Here is an 18696-nt window from a genome sequence, read left to right on the forward strand (position 1 = left end):
TTTGGTCATGTAGTGTATAGTGTATTATCTAAAGAAGTGTTCTTACGTTTTATGTACAAATGTTGACTGTAACCTGACATTTGGAGTAACCTGCTTTGGGTTGCATATCAAGGCCAGAGATGTATTGTGCTTTTGCAGCCAGTTCAACTCTTAGAGAAAAAGTGCTTTGTAGTTTGAGAGCTACCATACATGCATTATATGTTGTGATTTCTTTAGTGCATGTTTTGTATCACAGTTGTATGAATGTTTTCAGACATGTAAATAAAATATTAATGCCCATGCTTATTAAAAACATTTTATTTCATTTATCATTATAGAAATATCATTGGTATCAATAGCAGCACATTGATGCGGATGGGGGACACTGTTTTTCTTAATATAGTCTAAAAATAGGATTCAACCATTGGTTGACAGAATAGCAGACAAGCAGGTGACTATCCTATCGAAAAGCAAGATGAGAGTTAGCTAGACCCATAATGAATTTGGGAAACATGTCTAAATGGTGTATGATGTAAATATGTGAATTAACAAACATACTGTAACAACATTATACTTGTGATTATTACATTGTACAAAATTATCTTCAATTTCATTTCTGAGTGAATTTCTCATGGTTTGTGCTTCATACTGTATCGGTAGAATAAGCAAAAATGAAGTGTTTGTCTTGGGTGTAATCTTCAGGCAAAAGAGTATTGTTTTCCTGAAGTTAACATCACGTGCTAAGAGTTAAGATCTCTCTCGGCATAGTTAATTTCCATGGGACTGGTTGGTGGTGAGGGAAAGATGAAGTTGGGTTGAAACCGCTACTACTTTGTCTTCGTGTCCTGCCTTTTGCCTTGAATAGTTATATGAAGTCACACTGAGCATTTTTCTCAGGAAGTCCACATATATTTAACCAGCTGTTAACAGACTTACACACTGTTGAGCAATGTCTTTAGTGTTTACATCACAGGAGGCTGCTGAGGGGAGAACAGCTAATAATAATGGCCGGGAACGGCACAAATGGATGGCATGGATGGCAAATAAATGTGTTTAATGTATTTGATACTATTCCACTTCAGTCATTACCACGAGCCCGTTCTCCCCAATTAATGTGCCACCAACCTCCTATGGTTTCCATGGTAACTCCTCTGTGTCCAACCACTTTCTCTGGTACATTCTCACACTTTCTACCCCATCTCTTTATTTCTTTGTTCTCCACTGGTTCCAGTGACCTCTTTTAAAAGGACATGTAGTTTGCTATTATTAGCCTGTTCTAGCGCCTTCCATACAGCATGTTTGCTTGGGGAACTTTCAGCATCCATAATCTTTCAATGAGTCTTTCAACAAACATACTTTCCATTACATTTGGGTGAATTTGGGAACAATTTGGGAACAATCCAAGTCTTTAAGTGAGTCTCCTGACCACATAACATTACATTTCTGAAAGGAATATTTGAAAATTATGAAGAAGGGTTCAAAGCTGAGTCAGGTCAATAGAGCCAGTTTCTTAAAACAAGACTTTACAAGGAATTAACCAAGAATCACAACCCACTGGGCACAGACGTCAATTCAACGTCTATTTCATGTTGGTTCAACGTAATTTAATTGAAATGACATGGAAACAACGTTGATTCAACCAGTGTGTGCCCAGTGGGACATCTGTTGTAGGTAATTCTAGTTAAACACAATTGAGGCTGTCATTGTAGTTCAGACTTTGATTTCCTCCTCCTCCTCCTCATCAGGTGTAATGCAGATGTAAGGGGTTTTCTTCATGGTCTGGCACATGGTCACCTTTCCCTCCAGATCCATCCTCTGCTGCCCCTTCAGGAGCCCTCCAACCCCATAGAGCACCCCCAGCACATCAGTGGAACCCTGGAACCTCTCACTCTCCATAGCAGGCCTCTGTCTAGAGGGGGAGCCCATAACTAAATCAGGCACTGCCCCTTTAAGATGCTGCTCACCTCCATTCACCTCCATTCTCCTAGCCTCCTCTTCCTCCTCTTCCCACTCCATCCCATATGGACTCTTCCTGCTGCTACTACAGTCCTCTCGAAGCAGAGAATCCACCAATGAGGCAGTGGTGGCATCCATCTCAGAGTCCATCTCCGAGCCTTCATTGGTCGCAAACCCAATCGCAGAGCCGCTTGGCTCTTCTGCCTCTTCTGCCTCCCAGGCGTGGCTGGGCTCTGGGTGGGCATTAGGGCTGTCAATCAAACCGAACACCTCGCTCATGAGGGAGGGACCCAGGTCGAATGTGAAGGATGCCATGGAGGACAAGGAGTCGAACCGGGTCATGTGACTGGGGCCAGAGGTCAGGGTCGGGTCAGCGGAGGAGGGCAGGAGGGCAGAGACGTCGGTGAGCGAGCCACAGTGGGTGTTGGGGGTACAGGAGTTAGAGCCTCCCTGCTGCGACTGACGCTCCGCTGAGCGGGAGAGGCGGGGCAGAGTGACGAAACCTGACTCCAGACCTGAGGTGGAGTAGAGAGAGGGAGATTAGGCATAACATTCTGTATTGTGATTTACATTTCGACAGAAACTTAAAAATGTAAAATAATAAATGGAATTTCAGTTGGCACCATAGTTTTAACATTAAATAAACATGTGTCATATAATAATTTCCATGGACTCACTGTGTTCAATAATAGTTAACATGATTTTTTTATCTTTGTACCCCACTCATCTGTAAGGTCCCTCAGTCGAGCAGTGAATTTCAAACAAAGATTCAACCACAAAGTTTTCAATGCTTTGCAAAGAAGGCCACCTATTGGTAGATTTAATTACACATTGGATTGTGTATCAATACAACCAGTCACTACAAAGTTACAGGTGTCCTTCTTAACTCAGTTCCCGGAGAGGAAGGAAACCGCTCAGGTATTTCACCATAAGGCCAATGGTGACTTTAAAACTGTTACAGAGTTGAATGGCTACGATAGGAGAAAAATGAGGATGGATCAACAACCTTGTAGTTACTCCACAATACTAACCTAATTGATAGAGTGAAAAGTAGGAAGCCTGTACAGAACACAAATATTCCAAAACCTGTTTGCAACAAGGCACTAAATACAGCAGAAAATGTATCAAAGCAATTAACTATTTATCCTGAATACAAAGTGTTATGTTTGGGGCAACTCCAATAAAACACATTACTGAGTACCACACTCCATATGTTCAAGCACATCATTTTATGGGTGTGCTTGTAATTGTTAAGGACTGGGGAGTTTTTCAGGATAAAAAAGAAATGGAATGTAGCTAAGCACAGGATCCTATAGAAAGAAAAGTTATAGAAAGAGAGTTGGCGAGTTACATTTTTGACTTAAATCTGCTTGAAAATCTATGGCAAGACCTGAAAATGGTTGTCTGACAATGATCAACAACCAATTTGACAGAGTGTGAAAAAATACATTGAGAATAATGGGAAAATGTTGCACAATCCAGGTTTGGAAAGCTCTTAGAGGCTTACCCAGAAAGACTCACAGCTGTAATCACTGCCAAAGGTGATTGTAACATGTATTGACTCAGGAGGTTGAATACTTATTATAATCAAGATATTAGTGTTTGTTTAAAAAAAAAAGTTTTTTTTAAATGTTAGCACTTTTTTCCACTTTGACATTGCAGAGTATTTTGTGTAGACCGTTGACCAAAAATTACAATTACATCAATTTTAATCCCACTTTGTTACACAACAAAATGTGGGGAAAGTCAAAGGGTGTGAATACTTTCTGAATGCACTGTAGATGCTCTCCCATCACCAACAGAGGGCAGTGAAAACTATGTCATAAAATAGTGAGTCCTGCCAGTTTCAAAATGCTGAAAAATTCCAACTCTTTCTCTATCTCTGAGTTAGACATCACCTCTCAGGCACGTTGTTCCCAGGACAGATGACTCACAATACATGTCACACACCAGTGCCCTCATGACTTACTGCTTCCATAGCTGAAACAAGACCTGGGATAACTATAGTTTTAACTATGCTTTGTGGAAAGTAAAATATTATTCCGGGGGAACAAATAGTTACTTTGGAGGTGACAACAACTATTTGAATCCCCTAAAAAAACTAGTAGAATACAGATTTCAGAAAGTGACTACTTTTAAAAACTACACTGAAAAAATATAAATGTAACATGCAACAATTTCAAAGATTTTACTGAGTCACAGTTCAAATAAGGAAATCAGTCAATTGAAATAAATAAATTAGGTCCTAATCTATGGATTTCACATGACTGAGAATATAGATATGCATCTGTTGGTCACAGATACCTTAAAAAAGGGATAGGGACATGGATCAGAAAACCAGTCAGTATCTGGTGTGACCACAATTTTCCTCATGCAGTGCTGAGGAATAGAATGCTCCTTTGCATAGAGTTGATCAGGCTGTTGATTGTGGACTGTGGAATGTTGTCTCACTCCTCTTTAATGGCTGTGCGAAGTTGCTGGATATTGACAGGAACTGGAACAGGTGGTCGTACACGTCGATCCAGAGCATCCCTAACATGCTCAATGGTTGACCTGTCTGGTGGGTATGCAGGCCATGGGAGAACTGGGACATTTTCAGCTTCCAGGAATTGTGTACAGATCCTTGTGACATGGGGCAATGCATTATCGTGCTGAAACATGAGGGGAGGGCGCCGGGATGAATGGCAAGACAATGGGCCTCAGGATCTCGGATGTGGAGGTCCTGGGCTGATGTAGTTACCCGTGGTCTGCGGTTGTGAGGCCGGTTGGACGTACTGCCAAATTCTCTGAAAAAACATTGGAGACGGCTTAGGGTAAAGAAATTTACATTAAATTCTCTGGCAACAGCTCTGGTGGACATTCTTGCAGTTAGCATGCCAATTGCACACTCCCTCAAAACTAGAGACATCTGTGGCATTGACAAAACTGCACATTTTAGAGTGGCCTTTTATTGTCTCCAGCACAAGGTGCACGTGTGCAATGGTCATGCTGTTTAATCAGCTTCTTGATATGCCACACCTGTCAGGTGGATGGATTTTCTTGGCAAAGAGAAATGCTCACTAACAGGGATGTAAACTAAATTCTGCACAACATTTGAAAGAAATAAGCTTTTTGTGTGTATGGGAAATTTCTGGGATCTTTTATTTCAGATCATGAAACATGGGACCAACACATTATATGTTGCATTTATATTTTTTTCAGTATATTTGAATAAAGTTCACAGAAAGTAACTACTTTTGTAAAATACTTGAATACAGATCTCAGGAAGTGACTACTTTTCTGAAACTATCAGATTGGCTGCGTTCAACTAATAGCAGGGCTGCATCTGGAACTGCATGTTGAAGATCGAATGAATAGAGCAATCACAATCTCCTATACTATTGCAATCAATCTGACAGTCATATTTTAACCGTTTTGTTCCAAAACACTATATACATTATCCATTTAAAATGATATGTTTATAAAAACATGTATCCATAGGCTGCCACAAGTACATACAGAGTTTAAGTGATGAATTCAATACAAGCAGAAAAAAAAGAAAAAAATAAGTGTGCCTCCAGCCCCAACCTCCCCCACTCCTGGAAACCATGTTTCCCACCCCTTCCCACTCCACCTAGCAACTAGGGTTGCTAATCAGTCTCCCGTCTCCTGTGCATTTCACGCACAACAGTTTCTAGGGTTTATCAAGAATGGTGTGACAAGCACAAAACATCTTGTCAGCGGCAGTCCTGTGGGCGAAAACAGCTCGTGGATGAGAGGTCGAGGGAGAATGGCAATAATCGTGCAAGATAACCATCATGCCACTAACAGCCAAATAACGACGCAGTACAACGGCATCTGTGAATGAACCACTCGTCGGTGCTTGTCATGGATGTGCTATTGCAGCAGATGACCACTCCAATCAACCAAACGCAAGAAGAAGCAGCTTCTGTGGGTACGCGATCACCAACACTGGACAATTAAGGAGTGGATAATAATAGGAGTGCACAATTGTGAGCAATAATAGTACCAAAGCCTAGTTACATTGTTTAATGGATAAATCAGTTCACCAGGGTGCACTATAGCTTACCTTGCCATATGCAGTAGGCCTACCAGTCAAAAGTTTGGACAAACCTGCTCATTCAAGGGTTTATCTTTATTTGTAATATTTTCTACATTGTAGAATAATAGTGAAGACATCAAAACTATGAAATAACACATATGGAATCATGTAGTAACCAAGGGTGTTATACAAAATAGATTTTATATTTGAGATTCTTCAAAGTAGCCACCCTTTGCCTTGATGACAGCTTTGCACGATCTTGGCATTCTCTCAACCAGCTTCATGAGGTAGTCAACTGGAATGCATTTCAATTAACAGGTGTCCCTTGTTAAAAGTTAGTTTGTGGAATTCCTTTCCTTCTTAATGCGTTTGAGCCAATCAGTTGTGTTGTGACAAAGTAGGGATGGTATACAGAATATAGCCCTATTTTGTGAAAGACCAAGTCCGTATTATGGCAATAGCAGCAAAAATAAGCCAAGAGAAACGGCAGTCCATCATTACTTTAAAACATGAAGGTCAGTCAATCTGTAAAATTTCAAGAACTTTGAAAGTTTCTTCAAGTGCAGTTGCAAAAACCATCAAGAGCTATGATTAAACTGGCTCTCAGGAGGACCGCCACAGGAAAGGAAGACCCAGAGTTACTTCTGCTGCAGAGGATAAGTTCATTAGAGTTACCAGCCTCAGAAATTGCAGCCCAAATAAATGCAGTAGGTGAACCGATGATCTGTGATTTATTTCAAATTCAAGGCACACTTAACCAGCATGGCTACCACAGCATTCTGCAGCGATACACCATCTCATTTGCTTTGCACTTAGTGGAACTATAATTTGTTTTTCAACAGGACAATAACCCAACACACCTCCAGACTGTGTAAGGGCTATATGACCAAGAAGGATGGAGTGCTGCATCAGATGACCTGGCCTCCACAATCACCCGACCTCAACCAAATTGAGATGGTTTGGGATGAGTTGGACCGCAGCGTGAAGAAAAAGCAGCCAAGAGTGAAGCTGGTTGAGGTGAAGCTGGTTGAGAGAATGCCAAGAGTGTGCAAAGCTGTCATCAAATCAAATCAAATCAAATTTATTTATATAGCCCTTCGTACATCAGCTGATATCTCAAAGTGCTGTACAGAAACCCTGCCTAAAACCCCAAACAGCAAGCAATGCAGGTGTAGAAGCACGGTGGCTAGGAAAAACTCCCTAGAAAGGCCAAAACCTAGGAAGAAACCTAGAGAGGAACCAGGCTATGTGAGGTGGCCAGTCCTCTTCTGGCTGTGCCGGGTGGAGATTATAACAAAACATGGTCAAGATGTTCAAATATTCATAAATGACCAGCATGGTCGAATAATAATAAGGCAGAATAGTTGAAACTGGAGCAGCAGCACAGTCAGGTGGACTGGGGACAGCAAGGAGTCATCAAGGCAAAGGGTGGCTACTTTGAAGAATCTCAAATATAAAATATATTTTGATTTGATTAACACTTTTTTGGTTACAACATGATTCCATGTGTTATTTCATAGTTTTGATGTCTTCACTATTATTCTACAATGTAGAAAATAGTGAAAATAAAGAAAAACCCTTGAATGAGTAGGTGTGTACAAACTTTTGACTGGTACTGTATGTTTTGAAACCACACTATGGATTTTATCCCAAAAGCCAGAAGAGGAAGACAAGAGAAGCATTGAACTACACACATTAATTAAGCTGTGGAAATATATTCATTTTGACAATAGATATTCTGCAGGTTAAAGCAACTGGGATATTAGTCCATCTACTGAGGTTGGATTGAATTGATTTGAGCGTTCTGTTAAAGTTTTTGGCAATGGTTTTATCTAAGGATGGAAATATATCTATTCCCAAATATTCAAACAGGTTCGGGATCTTGATAGGCAGTAGAGCAGATTTTGTTCAATTTATTTTATAACTTGAATTTTATAACTTTATTTTATGGACCTGAATTTGTCTATGAAGCTTTTAGGAGGGATTGTCTCAATAAACGTAATATATCGTTGTCATATAATGAGATCACATGATCTGTAGGATTGAGAGATATTTGTGTAATTGTTGAATTGCCTGAGCCAGGGGCTCCATAGACAATAAAAATAGCAGAGGTGAGATGGGATCACCTTGCCTGCCACTTCTAGTTATTCTGAACAGAACAGAGCAGTTATTGTCTGTTATTAATATGGCTGAAGGATTGGCATATAGTATCTTAAACATATTAATGAAATTGGAGCCAAGTCCCATATGTTCCAAAACCGACCAAAGATATAACCATTCTAGTCAATCAAAAGCGTTTTCTGCATCGAGGGATAGAACTGCGCAAGGAGCTTTGGTTCTGATGAAGCATGTAAGATATGTAATAGGCAACGGAGGATAATAGTTTTTTAACAAACCCGCTTTGCTCCAGATACCAATTTGGGTAAGTAAGTTTAGAGATTGGGCGACAGAAGTTTTGAATATAGTTTAATATCTGTGTTTATCAAAGCTAGAGGGCGATAATGAGAGCACTAGATGGCGTCCTTAACTTTTTTATAAAAGCTAAATTAGTGCTGTATTTACATCTCTTCCAAATGAACCTTCGTGAAGAGCTGTATTAATCATTCTAAGCAACACCAGACCTAACTGGTTCCAACATTTTAAATATCCCTCAGGAGGAATACTATCACAACCACATGATTTGCCTTTAATCATGTTATCCAATGCCCTTTTGTAGGTCATGGAGAGAGATTTGGGCTCCCAGCAAGCCCTCTTCCTCAGTTGAGAGAAGAGGAGTTTTTATATATTTTAAAAAGGACTCAATCTGGCTTGGTGTGGATTTACAATCAGAGGTGTACAATTCTTTATAGAAACGGGATAATCTTTGGTCGATTAATATGGGTTATGATAGTAATTCACCTGATTCAGATTCAGATTCGATTCTTCATGCAAAAGGCGTGGATCTGGGCCTGTTCCAGCGAAAGCAGGATTTCCTTCTCGTCAGACTCGTTAAAGGAAAAAGTTTCTTCCAGTCCGTGGTAAGTAATTGCTTTTCTGATGTCCAGAAGTAATTTTTGGTCATAAGAGACGGTAGCAGCAACATTATGTACGCAATAAGTTAAAAAATAAGTTACACAAAACTTTAAAAAATTAATAAAAATTGCACAATTGTTTGGGAGATTGTAAAACGTCAGCCATTTTCTTCTGCGCCATCTTAATCATCTTATCCTACCAACGGGATATTAAAAACTGTAACATCCTATGTTTCACCGAGACGTGGCTGAACAAAGAAACTGACAATATAGAGCTGGCTGGATTTTCCATGCACCGGCAGAACAGAGAAGCTACCTCTGGTAAGACGAGGGGCGTGGGTGTGTGTCTTTTTGTCAATAACAGCTGGTGTGCAATGTCTAATGATAAAGAAGTCTCGAGGTATTGCTCGCCTGAGGTAGAGTACCTTATGATAAGTTGTCGACGACACTATCTACCAAGAGAGTTCTCATCTGTATTATTCGTAGCCGTCTATTTACCACCAGAAAGCGAAGCTGGCACTAAGACCACTCTCAACCAACTCTATAAGGCCATAAGCAAAGAAGAAAATGCTCACCCAGAAGCGGTGCTCCTAGTGGCCGGGGACTTTAATGCAGGCAACGGTTTTACCAAATTTTTACCAGCATGTCACATGTGCAACCAGGGGGAAAAAATCCTACACCACCTTTACTCCACACAGAGATGCATGCAAAGCTCTCCCCATTTGGCAAATATGACCACAATTCTATCCTCCTGATTCCTGTTTACAAGCAAAAACTAAAGCAGGAAGTACCAGTGACTCTCTCAATCCGGAACTGGTCAGATGACTCGAATGCTACACTATAGGACTGTTTTGCTAGCACAGACTGGAATATGTTCTGGGATTCATACAACAGCATTGAGGAACACACCACCTCAGTCATTGGCTTCATCAATAAGTGCAACGATGACGTCGTCCCCACAGTGACTGTACGTACATATCCCAACCAGAAGCCATGGATTACAGGCAACATACGCATCAAGCTAAAGGCTAGAGCTTCCACTTTCAAGGAGCGGGAGACTAATCCGGAACCTAGTAAGAAATTCCCCTATGCCCTCAGACGAACCATCAAACAAGTAAAGCGTCAATATGGGATTAAGTTTGAATCCTACTACACCGACTCTGATGCTCGTCGGATGTGGCAGGGCTTGAAAACTATTACGGACTACAAAGGAAAACCCAGACGCGAGCTGCCCAGTGACACGAGCCTACCAGACAAGCTAATTGCCTTTTATGCTCGCTTCGAGGCAAGCAACACTGAAGCATGCACGAGAGCAGCAGCTATTCTGGATGATTATGTGATAAAGCTCTCGGTAGCCAATGTGAACAAAACCTTTAACATGTTGAGTGTAGGAGGCAGTATTTTGATGTTTGGATGAAAAACGTACCCAAATGAAACTGCCTATTTCTAAGGCACAGAATCTAGAATATGCATATAATTGTCAGATTAGGATAGAAAACACTCTAAAGTTTCCAAAACGGTCAAAATATTGTCTGTGAGTAGAACAGAACTGATATTGCAGGCAAAAACCTGAGGAAAATCCAACCCGGAAGTGCTGTTTTTCCCGAAAGCTCTCTGTTCCATTGCCTGCCTTCGCTCCATTTAAAGGGATATCAACCAGATTCATTTTCCTATGGCTTCCACATGTTGTGAACAGTCTTTAGACATAGTTTCAGGCTTTTATTTTGAAAAATGAGCGAGAAAGATTTGGAATTTTCATCTGCCCGGTTGTGACCGCTCGAGCCTGTGGAATTCTGAACATAACGCACCAACCAAACTGAGGTATTTTGGATATAAAAATAATCTTTATGGAACAAAAGGAACATTTATTGTATAACTGGGAGTCTTGTGAGTGCAATCATCCGAAGATTATCAAAGTTAAGCGATTCATTTTATTGCGTTTCTGACTTTCGTGACCAATCTACTTGGCTGCTAGCTGTTTGTAATGTTTTGTCTGCTGAGAGAGATGTCCTTACATAAACGCTTGGTATGCTTTCTCCTAAAAGCTTTTTGAAATCTGACACGCCAGGTGGATTAACAACAAGCTAAGCTGTGTTTTGCTATATTGCACTTATATTTTTAGTAATTTAATTTAAATTTGGTGCTCTGCAATTCAGCGGATGTTGACGAAAATGATCCCGCTAACGGGATGGGTGCATCAAGAAGTTAAACAGGTCCACATTCACAAAGCAGCTGGACCAGACGGATTATCAGGACGTGTACTCAAAGCATGTGTGGACCAACTGTCAAGTGTCTTCACTGACATTTTCAACCTATCCCTAGCCGGGTCTGTAATACCTACATGTTTCAAGAAGACCACCATAATCCCTGTGCCCAAGGAAGCAAAGGTAACCTGCCTAAATGATTACCGCCCCATGTCACTCACGTCGGTAGCCATGAAGTGCTTTGAAAGGCTGGTCATGGATCACATCTACAGCATCCTCCCGGACACCCTAGACCCACTCCAATTCGCAAAACGCCCCAACAGATCCACAGATGACACAATCGCAATCGCACTCCACACTCGCCCTTTCTAACCTGGACAGAAGGAACACCTATGTGAGAATGCTGTTCATCAACTACAGCTCAGAAATCAACACCATAGTCCCCACGTATCTAATCAGTAAGCTAAGGATTCTGGAACTAAACACCTCTCTCTGCAACTGGATCCTGGACATCCTGACTGGCCGCCCCCAGGTGATAAGAGAAGACAACAATACGTCTGCCACGCTGATCCTTAACTTCATATGGCTGCAGGGGCAGTATTGAGGAGCTTGGATGAAAAGGTGCCCATTGTAAACGGCCAGCTCCTCAGTCTCAGTTGCTAATATATGCATATTATTATTAGTATTGGATAGAAAACACTCTAAAGTTTCCAAAACTGTCAAAATATTGTCTGTGAGTATAACAGAACTGATATTGCAGGCGAAACCCTGAGGAAAATCAAAACAGGAAGTGGCTTCTATTTTGAAAACTCCATGTTCCATAGCCTCCCTTTGCTGGATTTAAAGGGATATGAACCAGATTCCTTTTCCTATCGCTTCCTCAAGGTGTCAACAGTCTTCAGACATAGTTTCAGGCTTTTATTTTGAAAAATGAGCCAGAACGATAACATCGCGTCAGGTGGTCACATGAGATTTGCTTGCGCAACAGAATTTGGACAGCCATTGTTTTCCCCTCTCCTACTGTGAAAGACATTTGCGGTTGATATATTATCGATTATATATCGATTTAAAAACAACCTGAGGATTGATTATAAAAAACGTTTGACATGTTTCTGTGGACATTATGGAAACTATTTGGAATTTTCGTCTGCGTTGTCGTGACCGCTCTTTCCTGTGGATTTCTGAACATAACGCGACAAACAAACTGAGGTATTTTGGATATAAAAATCTTATGGAACAAACGGAACATTTGTTGTGTAACTGGGAGTCTCGTGAGTGAAAACAGCCGAAGATCATCAAAGGTAAATTATTAATTTGATTGCTTTTCTGATTTTTGTGACCGAGCTACCTGATGCTAAGTGTACTTAATGTTTTATCGTATAAATATTTATAGTAATATTTATTGTATGTAGCGCTATGCTATTCAGCGGTTGTTGATGACACTTATCCCGATAAGGGGACTGCAGCCATAACAAGTTAACACTGGGGTCCCTCAGGGGTGTGTACTTAGTCCCCTCCTGTATCCCCTGTTCACCCACGACTGCGTGGCCAAACACGACTCCAACACCATCATTAAGTTTGATGACGACACAACAGTGGTAGACCTGATCACCGACAACAATGAGACGGCCTACAAGGAGGAGGTCAGAGAACTGGCAGTGTGGTGTCAGGACAACAACCTCTCCCTCAATGTGAGCAAGACAAAGGAGCTGATCGTGGACTTCATGAAAAGGTGAGCCGAACAGGCACCCATTAACATCGACGGGGCTGTAGTGGAGCGGGTCGAGAGATTCAAGTTCCTTGGTGTCCACAACACCAACGAACTATCATGGTCCAAACATACCAAAACAGTCTTGAAGAGGGCACGACAAAACCTTTTCCCCCTCAGGAGACTGAAAAGATTTGGCATGGGCCCCCAGATCCTCAAAAAGTTCTACAGCTGCACCATCGAGAGCATCCTTACCGGTTGCATCACCGGTATGGCAACTGCTCTGCATCTGACCTTAAGATGCTACAGAGGGTAGTGCGAATGGCCCAGTACAAGCTTTCTGCCATCCAGGACCTGTAAATAGACAGTGTAGGAAAGCCCTTAAAATTGTAAAAGACTCCAGTCACCCTTTTGTCTGTTTTCTCTGCTACCACATGGAAGCGGTACCGGAGCTCCAAGACTAGGGCCAAAAGGCTCCTCAACAGCTTCTACCCCCAAGCCATTAGACTGCCACCGGACAAATTACATTGACACCCCCCCCCCCCCCCCCCTACCCCTCCCGACAGTTGAAGTCGGAAGTTTACATACACTTATGTTGGAGTCATTAAAACTTGTTTTTCAACCACTCCACAAATGTCTTCTTAACAAACTATAGTTTTGGCAAGTCGGTTAGGACATCTACCTTGTGCATGACACAAGTCAGTTTTCCAACAATTGTTTACAGCCAGATAATTTCACTTATAATTCACTGTATCACAATTCTAGTGGGTCAGAAGTTTACATACACTAAGTTGACTGTGCCTTTAAACAACTTGGAAAATGCCAGAAAATTGTCATGGCTTTAGAAGCTTCTGATAGGCTAATTGACATAATTTGAGTCAATTGGAGGTGTACCTATGGGTGTATTTCAAGGCCTACCTTCAAACTCACTGCCTCTTTGCTTGACATCATGGGAAAATCAAAAGAAATCAGCCAAGACCTCAGAAAAAAAATTGTAGACCCCCACATGTCTGGTTCATCCTTGGGAGCAATTTCCAAATGCCTGAAGGTACCACGTTCATCTGTACAAACAATAGTATGCAAGTATAAACACCATGGGACCACGCAGCCGTCATACCTCCCAGGAAGGAGACACATTATGTCTCCTAGAGATGAACGTACTTTGGTGCGAAAAGTGCAAATCAATCCCAGAACAACAGCAAAAGGACCTTGTGAAGATAATGGAGGAAATAGGTACAAAGATACCTATATCCACAGTAAGACGAATCCTATATCGACATAACCTGAAAGGCCGCTCAGCAAGGAAGAAGCAATTGCTCCAAAACCACCATAAAAAAGCCAGACTACGGTTTGCAACTGCACTTGGGGACAAAGATTGTACTTTTTGGAGAAATGTCCTCTGATGAAACAAAAATAGAACTGTTTGGCCATAATGACCATTGTTATGTTTGGAGGAAAAAGGGGGATGCTTGCAAGCCGAAGAACACCATCCCAACAGCAGCATGGGGGTGCTTTGCTGCAGGATGGACTGGTGCACTTCACAAAATAGATGGCATGATGAGGTAGGAAAAGTATGTGGATATATTGAAGCATCATCTCAAGACATCAGTCAGGAAGTTAATGCTTGGTCTTCCAAATGGACAATGACCCCAAGCATACTCCCAACGTTGTGGCAAAATGGCTTAAGGACAACAAAGTCAAGGTTTTGGAGTGTCCATCACAAAGCCCTGACCTTAATCCTATAGAAACATTTAACCCAAGTTAAACAATTTAAAGGCAGTGCTACAAAATACTAATTGAGTGTATGTAAACTTCTGACCCACTGGGAATGTGATGAAAGAAATCAAATCTGAAATAAATCATTCTCTACCATTATTCTGACATTTTACATTCTTAAAATAAAATGGTGATCCTAACTGACCTAAAACAGGGATTTTTACTTGGATTAATTGTTGGAATTGTGAAGTTGAAATGTATTTGCTATGGTGTATGTAAACTTCCGACTTCAACTGTAGCCTCATTATTGTTATTCTGTTACATTTTTTTTGCCTACTTGGTAAATGTTTTCCTCTTATTGAACTGCACTGTTCGTTAAGTAAGTAAGTAAGCATTACATGGTAAGGGTCTACACTTGTATTCGGCGCATGTGGCAAATAAAGTTTGATTTGATATAGGGCAGGTAATCAAGGAGGTGATGAGTCCAGGTGAGTCTGATGACGGGCAGGTGCGCGTAACGAGGGTGACAGGTGTGCACTATAATGAGCAGCCTAGGTACCCCCTCCCGACAAGCGGTTCCAGCCGCAGGACTCCGACCAAAATGACGATCCCGGGGTTCAGGAGTGGACCGGTCACCTCCACTGAGGCGCAGAAACCTGATGAACCTGCTGAGGCGTGAGAGTCTGATGAGCCAGCTGAGACCTCCCCAGTTGCCTTGTCGAGGCACGGGAACCTGTTGAGGCATTGGATCCTGTCGAGCCAGCTGAGGTTTGGGAGTCTATCGATCCCGCTGAGGTATGGAAACCCGTCGATCCAGCTGAGGCAGGGGAACCCGACAAACCGGCTGAGGCCTCCCAGGTAGCTCCGGTTCGGACACCCGGACCAGACATCACCTCCAACACAAAACAAATATTACCCCCTGGTGCTTCCCTTTGGTGAGGCGTCGTTCTGTAACGTGTGCGCTGAGAGTCGGGAAGCAAGTTCAGGGAGTGAGTGTTTTAATAAATAAAACGCAACTAAATACAAAACAAGAAACACAAACATGACACTGGAACAGAAACAATGATGCCTGGGGAACGAACCAAAGGGAGTTATATATATATATATATATATATATATATATATATATATATATGGCAGGTAATCAAGGAGGTGATTGAGTCCGGATGAGTCTGATGACGCGCAGATGCGCTTAACGATGGTGACAGGTGTGTGCCATAACGAGCAACCTGGTGACCTAGAGGCCAGAGAGAGAGCAAACATGACAAGTATTGATAATCCCATAGATCTAAAATAAAAAGCAGGACCCACAGGAAAACCCACCCACTGGTCACTACCCACCCAGAAGACACTCTATAAATCGTTCCCACTTCCCTGCCCCCTTTTCCCCAGCCCTCCCTCCCCGGTTCCCAGACCTGCACTATAATTACAGAGTTTTGGCATAATGGCAGCCTTACATATTAAATAAATTAAGCCGCATATTTCTGGTCTAATGATAATTAAATAATAACAATGTCAAACAAAATAAGTAACCAATTCAGACCTTTACAATTAGGTTAGCAGATTTTACGAGTAAGGGTGGGTATTGAAGAAGCAAGAACGAGAATGAAAACAAAAAGATGATAACAGATATGCAACCCTTAATGCATAAACAGTAAAAAAAATGGGATAGCTATGTCGTGTCTTTGGCTATGCCGGATTAAGTGATATGACATGCTATTCTATAAAATAATTTATCCGTAATTAATATTACCTGATTGAGCTAATCATGTAAATGTAATTAACTAGAGAGTCGGGCACCACAAAATAATATTTATAGAGCTGTTATCTTCCGAATAAACTCTTAAAGACCTAGTAATATTTTACATCCAATAGCAGTCAATATTAATGGTCATCTTACTTCAGTCTCATCTGAAAGTTGTAAATTCTTGGTTATCTGCATGAACCCTGGCTAACAATTTGAATCAGCAATACAAAATTGGGTTTAATCATTTATTTACTAAATACCTAACTAATCACACAGAATTACACATACACATAATTAAATCATAACTTGATTACAAATTACGTCATAAAGGAAAACGTCCCTAGCGGGCGGAACAGATATGACAGTTGGTTACACAAAAGAAAAGGGGCTGGGTTTGAGTGAAGGAGCGGGAAGACTGAGGAAGAAAGGCCGAAGCTGTGCTATCGTAAATACAGTATCTTATGCATTCTAATTACCACCCATTTGGAAAAGGAAAATGCAATAAATATTTACTCTGAGCTGCGCTTCGGTAGGTTGGTGGTAGATAGAAGGCCGTGTTGCCCAACCGAGTCCTTTGAAGAATGTCTCTGGTTGTCAATTGGATACGTTGTAGTAACGTCGTAGTGTGATAGACGGGCTACTCTGTCTGTTCCTTCCCAACCCTCGTTTGCATCTGCTGTTGCTAACTAAACGGCTAGGAGGTATCACTTCTGTAGTGAATAAGAGTTCAAAGTTCATACCATTCGCAACCAAAGCTCACGCTGATGTTGGCTTCGTTCTGTAGTTATTATCTGAACCATTCTGACATCGGACCGTCGTCCTACATCCTCGGAACAGGAGGTTATATTGTCGTCAAGGGCTTATATAGGAAGGGAGAGGAGGGCGTGTTTGAAAAGTTTTATAGCCCATGTCCCTTCACAGGGGCGGGCCACTGATTGAGCGCAGCCCTATCTTATGAAAACCCAAATCTCACATTTTAGAAGCTAAAATCACATTTCATCACATCACGAATAATTTCATATTCAAACATTTAAATTGAACAACAATTCCATGTGAATCCGATAACTCTGATGTATAGACTTTCCACTGTAGAGTTTATGTCATTTTATCATTGATGAGAATGTCTCAGATGACAACCGAACTGACATCATATTCATTAAGTACCACCGCATATGTTCAATGGGTCAGATTAACAGAATATAGTTAATTTCCCCCCACCTTCTGATGTTCCCAGAATCTCTATGTTAACCAAGGGGTTTGCAAATGTAACCTCAGTAGGGTAGAGAGAGGAAAAAGGGGGGAAGAGGTATTTATGACTGTCATAAACCTATCCCCCAGGCCAATGTCATGACAGCTGTATGATCCATATATTGTCCATTGTTCATTAATTGACATGGTGTCATCACTATGTAAATGTCCTGGATGAAAGGCAATATAAAAATTATAACAAGTTCAATGCTTAGCAATACTAGTAATATCGTTCCTTGAACCCAAACATGAGGGGTATCCTCATAATTTTCTTATGCTGAAATAACCGGATGTTCGTGCCTGACATGGTCCGCTCCACGGTCCTGGACTGGCCTGCCACCCGGGTTCCCGCCGGACCCTGGCTTTTTGCGACAATGCTTTTGGTGGCCTACCATGGTCCCTGACGTCTCCGCATTTGTCGTCGCTTGCACAGTGTGTGCACAAAACAAGACTCCTCAACAAGCTCCAGCTGGTCTCCTCCAACTTCTGCCTGTCACTCACCATCCTGGTCCCACATCTCCCTGGACTTTGTCACCGGTCTTCCCCCATCTGATGGCAACACCGCCATCCTGACTGTGGTGGATTGGGTTTCCAAAGCCGCCCACATCATTCCTCTCCCCAAACTACCCTCAGCCAAGGAGACGGCCAGCTCATGGTGCAGCACGTCTTCCGGATCCATGGACTGCCGGTCGACATGGTCTCTGACCGGGGCCCTTAGTTCTCATCTCGGTTCTGGAAGGCGTTCTGCACCCTCATTAGGTCATCGACCAGCCTGTCCTACGGATTCCACCCCCAGTCCAACGGCCAGTCGGAGCAAGCCAACCAGGATCTGGTGACTACTCTGCACTGCATGGTCTCCGCCAACCCCACCTCCTGGAGCCAGCAGCTAGTGTGGGTTGAATATGCCCGCAACACCCTTCCCTGCTCTGCCACGGGCCTATCTCCTTTTGAGTGTTACCTGGGGTATCAGCCCCCGCTCTTCCCCAAGCAGGAGGAAGAGTGCGTCATGCCTTCTGCCCAGATGTTTGTCTGCCGCTGTCATCATACCTGAAGGAGAGCCCGGTCGGCTCCATCGGACCCCGGCT

At 42.1% G+C, this 18696-nt stretch overlaps 1 protein-coding gene across 1 annotated transcript in view; it reads right to left on the reverse strand.

The window, feature by feature from the left end:
* Nucleotides 1-285: 285 nt before the first annotated feature.
* The window catches only part of LOC110499087 (cdc42 effector protein 1), a 29618-nt gene continuing 11207 nt past the window's right edge, over nucleotides 286-18696 (reverse strand). The window contains exon 3 of the mRNA XM_021575979.2: nucleotides 286-2450. Coding sequence (XP_021431654.2) covers nucleotides 1690-2450 — 761 coding nt within the window. The 3' untranslated portion in view covers nucleotides 286-1689. The remainder of the gene's footprint in view (nucleotides 2451-18696) is intronic.

Source organism: Oncorhynchus mykiss, chromosome 20 (assembly GCF_013265735.2).
Source record: "Oncorhynchus mykiss isolate Arlee chromosome 20, USDA_OmykA_1.1, whole genome shotgun sequence".
Taxonomy (NCBI): Eukaryota; Metazoa; Chordata; class Actinopteri; order Salmoniformes; family Salmonidae; genus Oncorhynchus; species Oncorhynchus mykiss.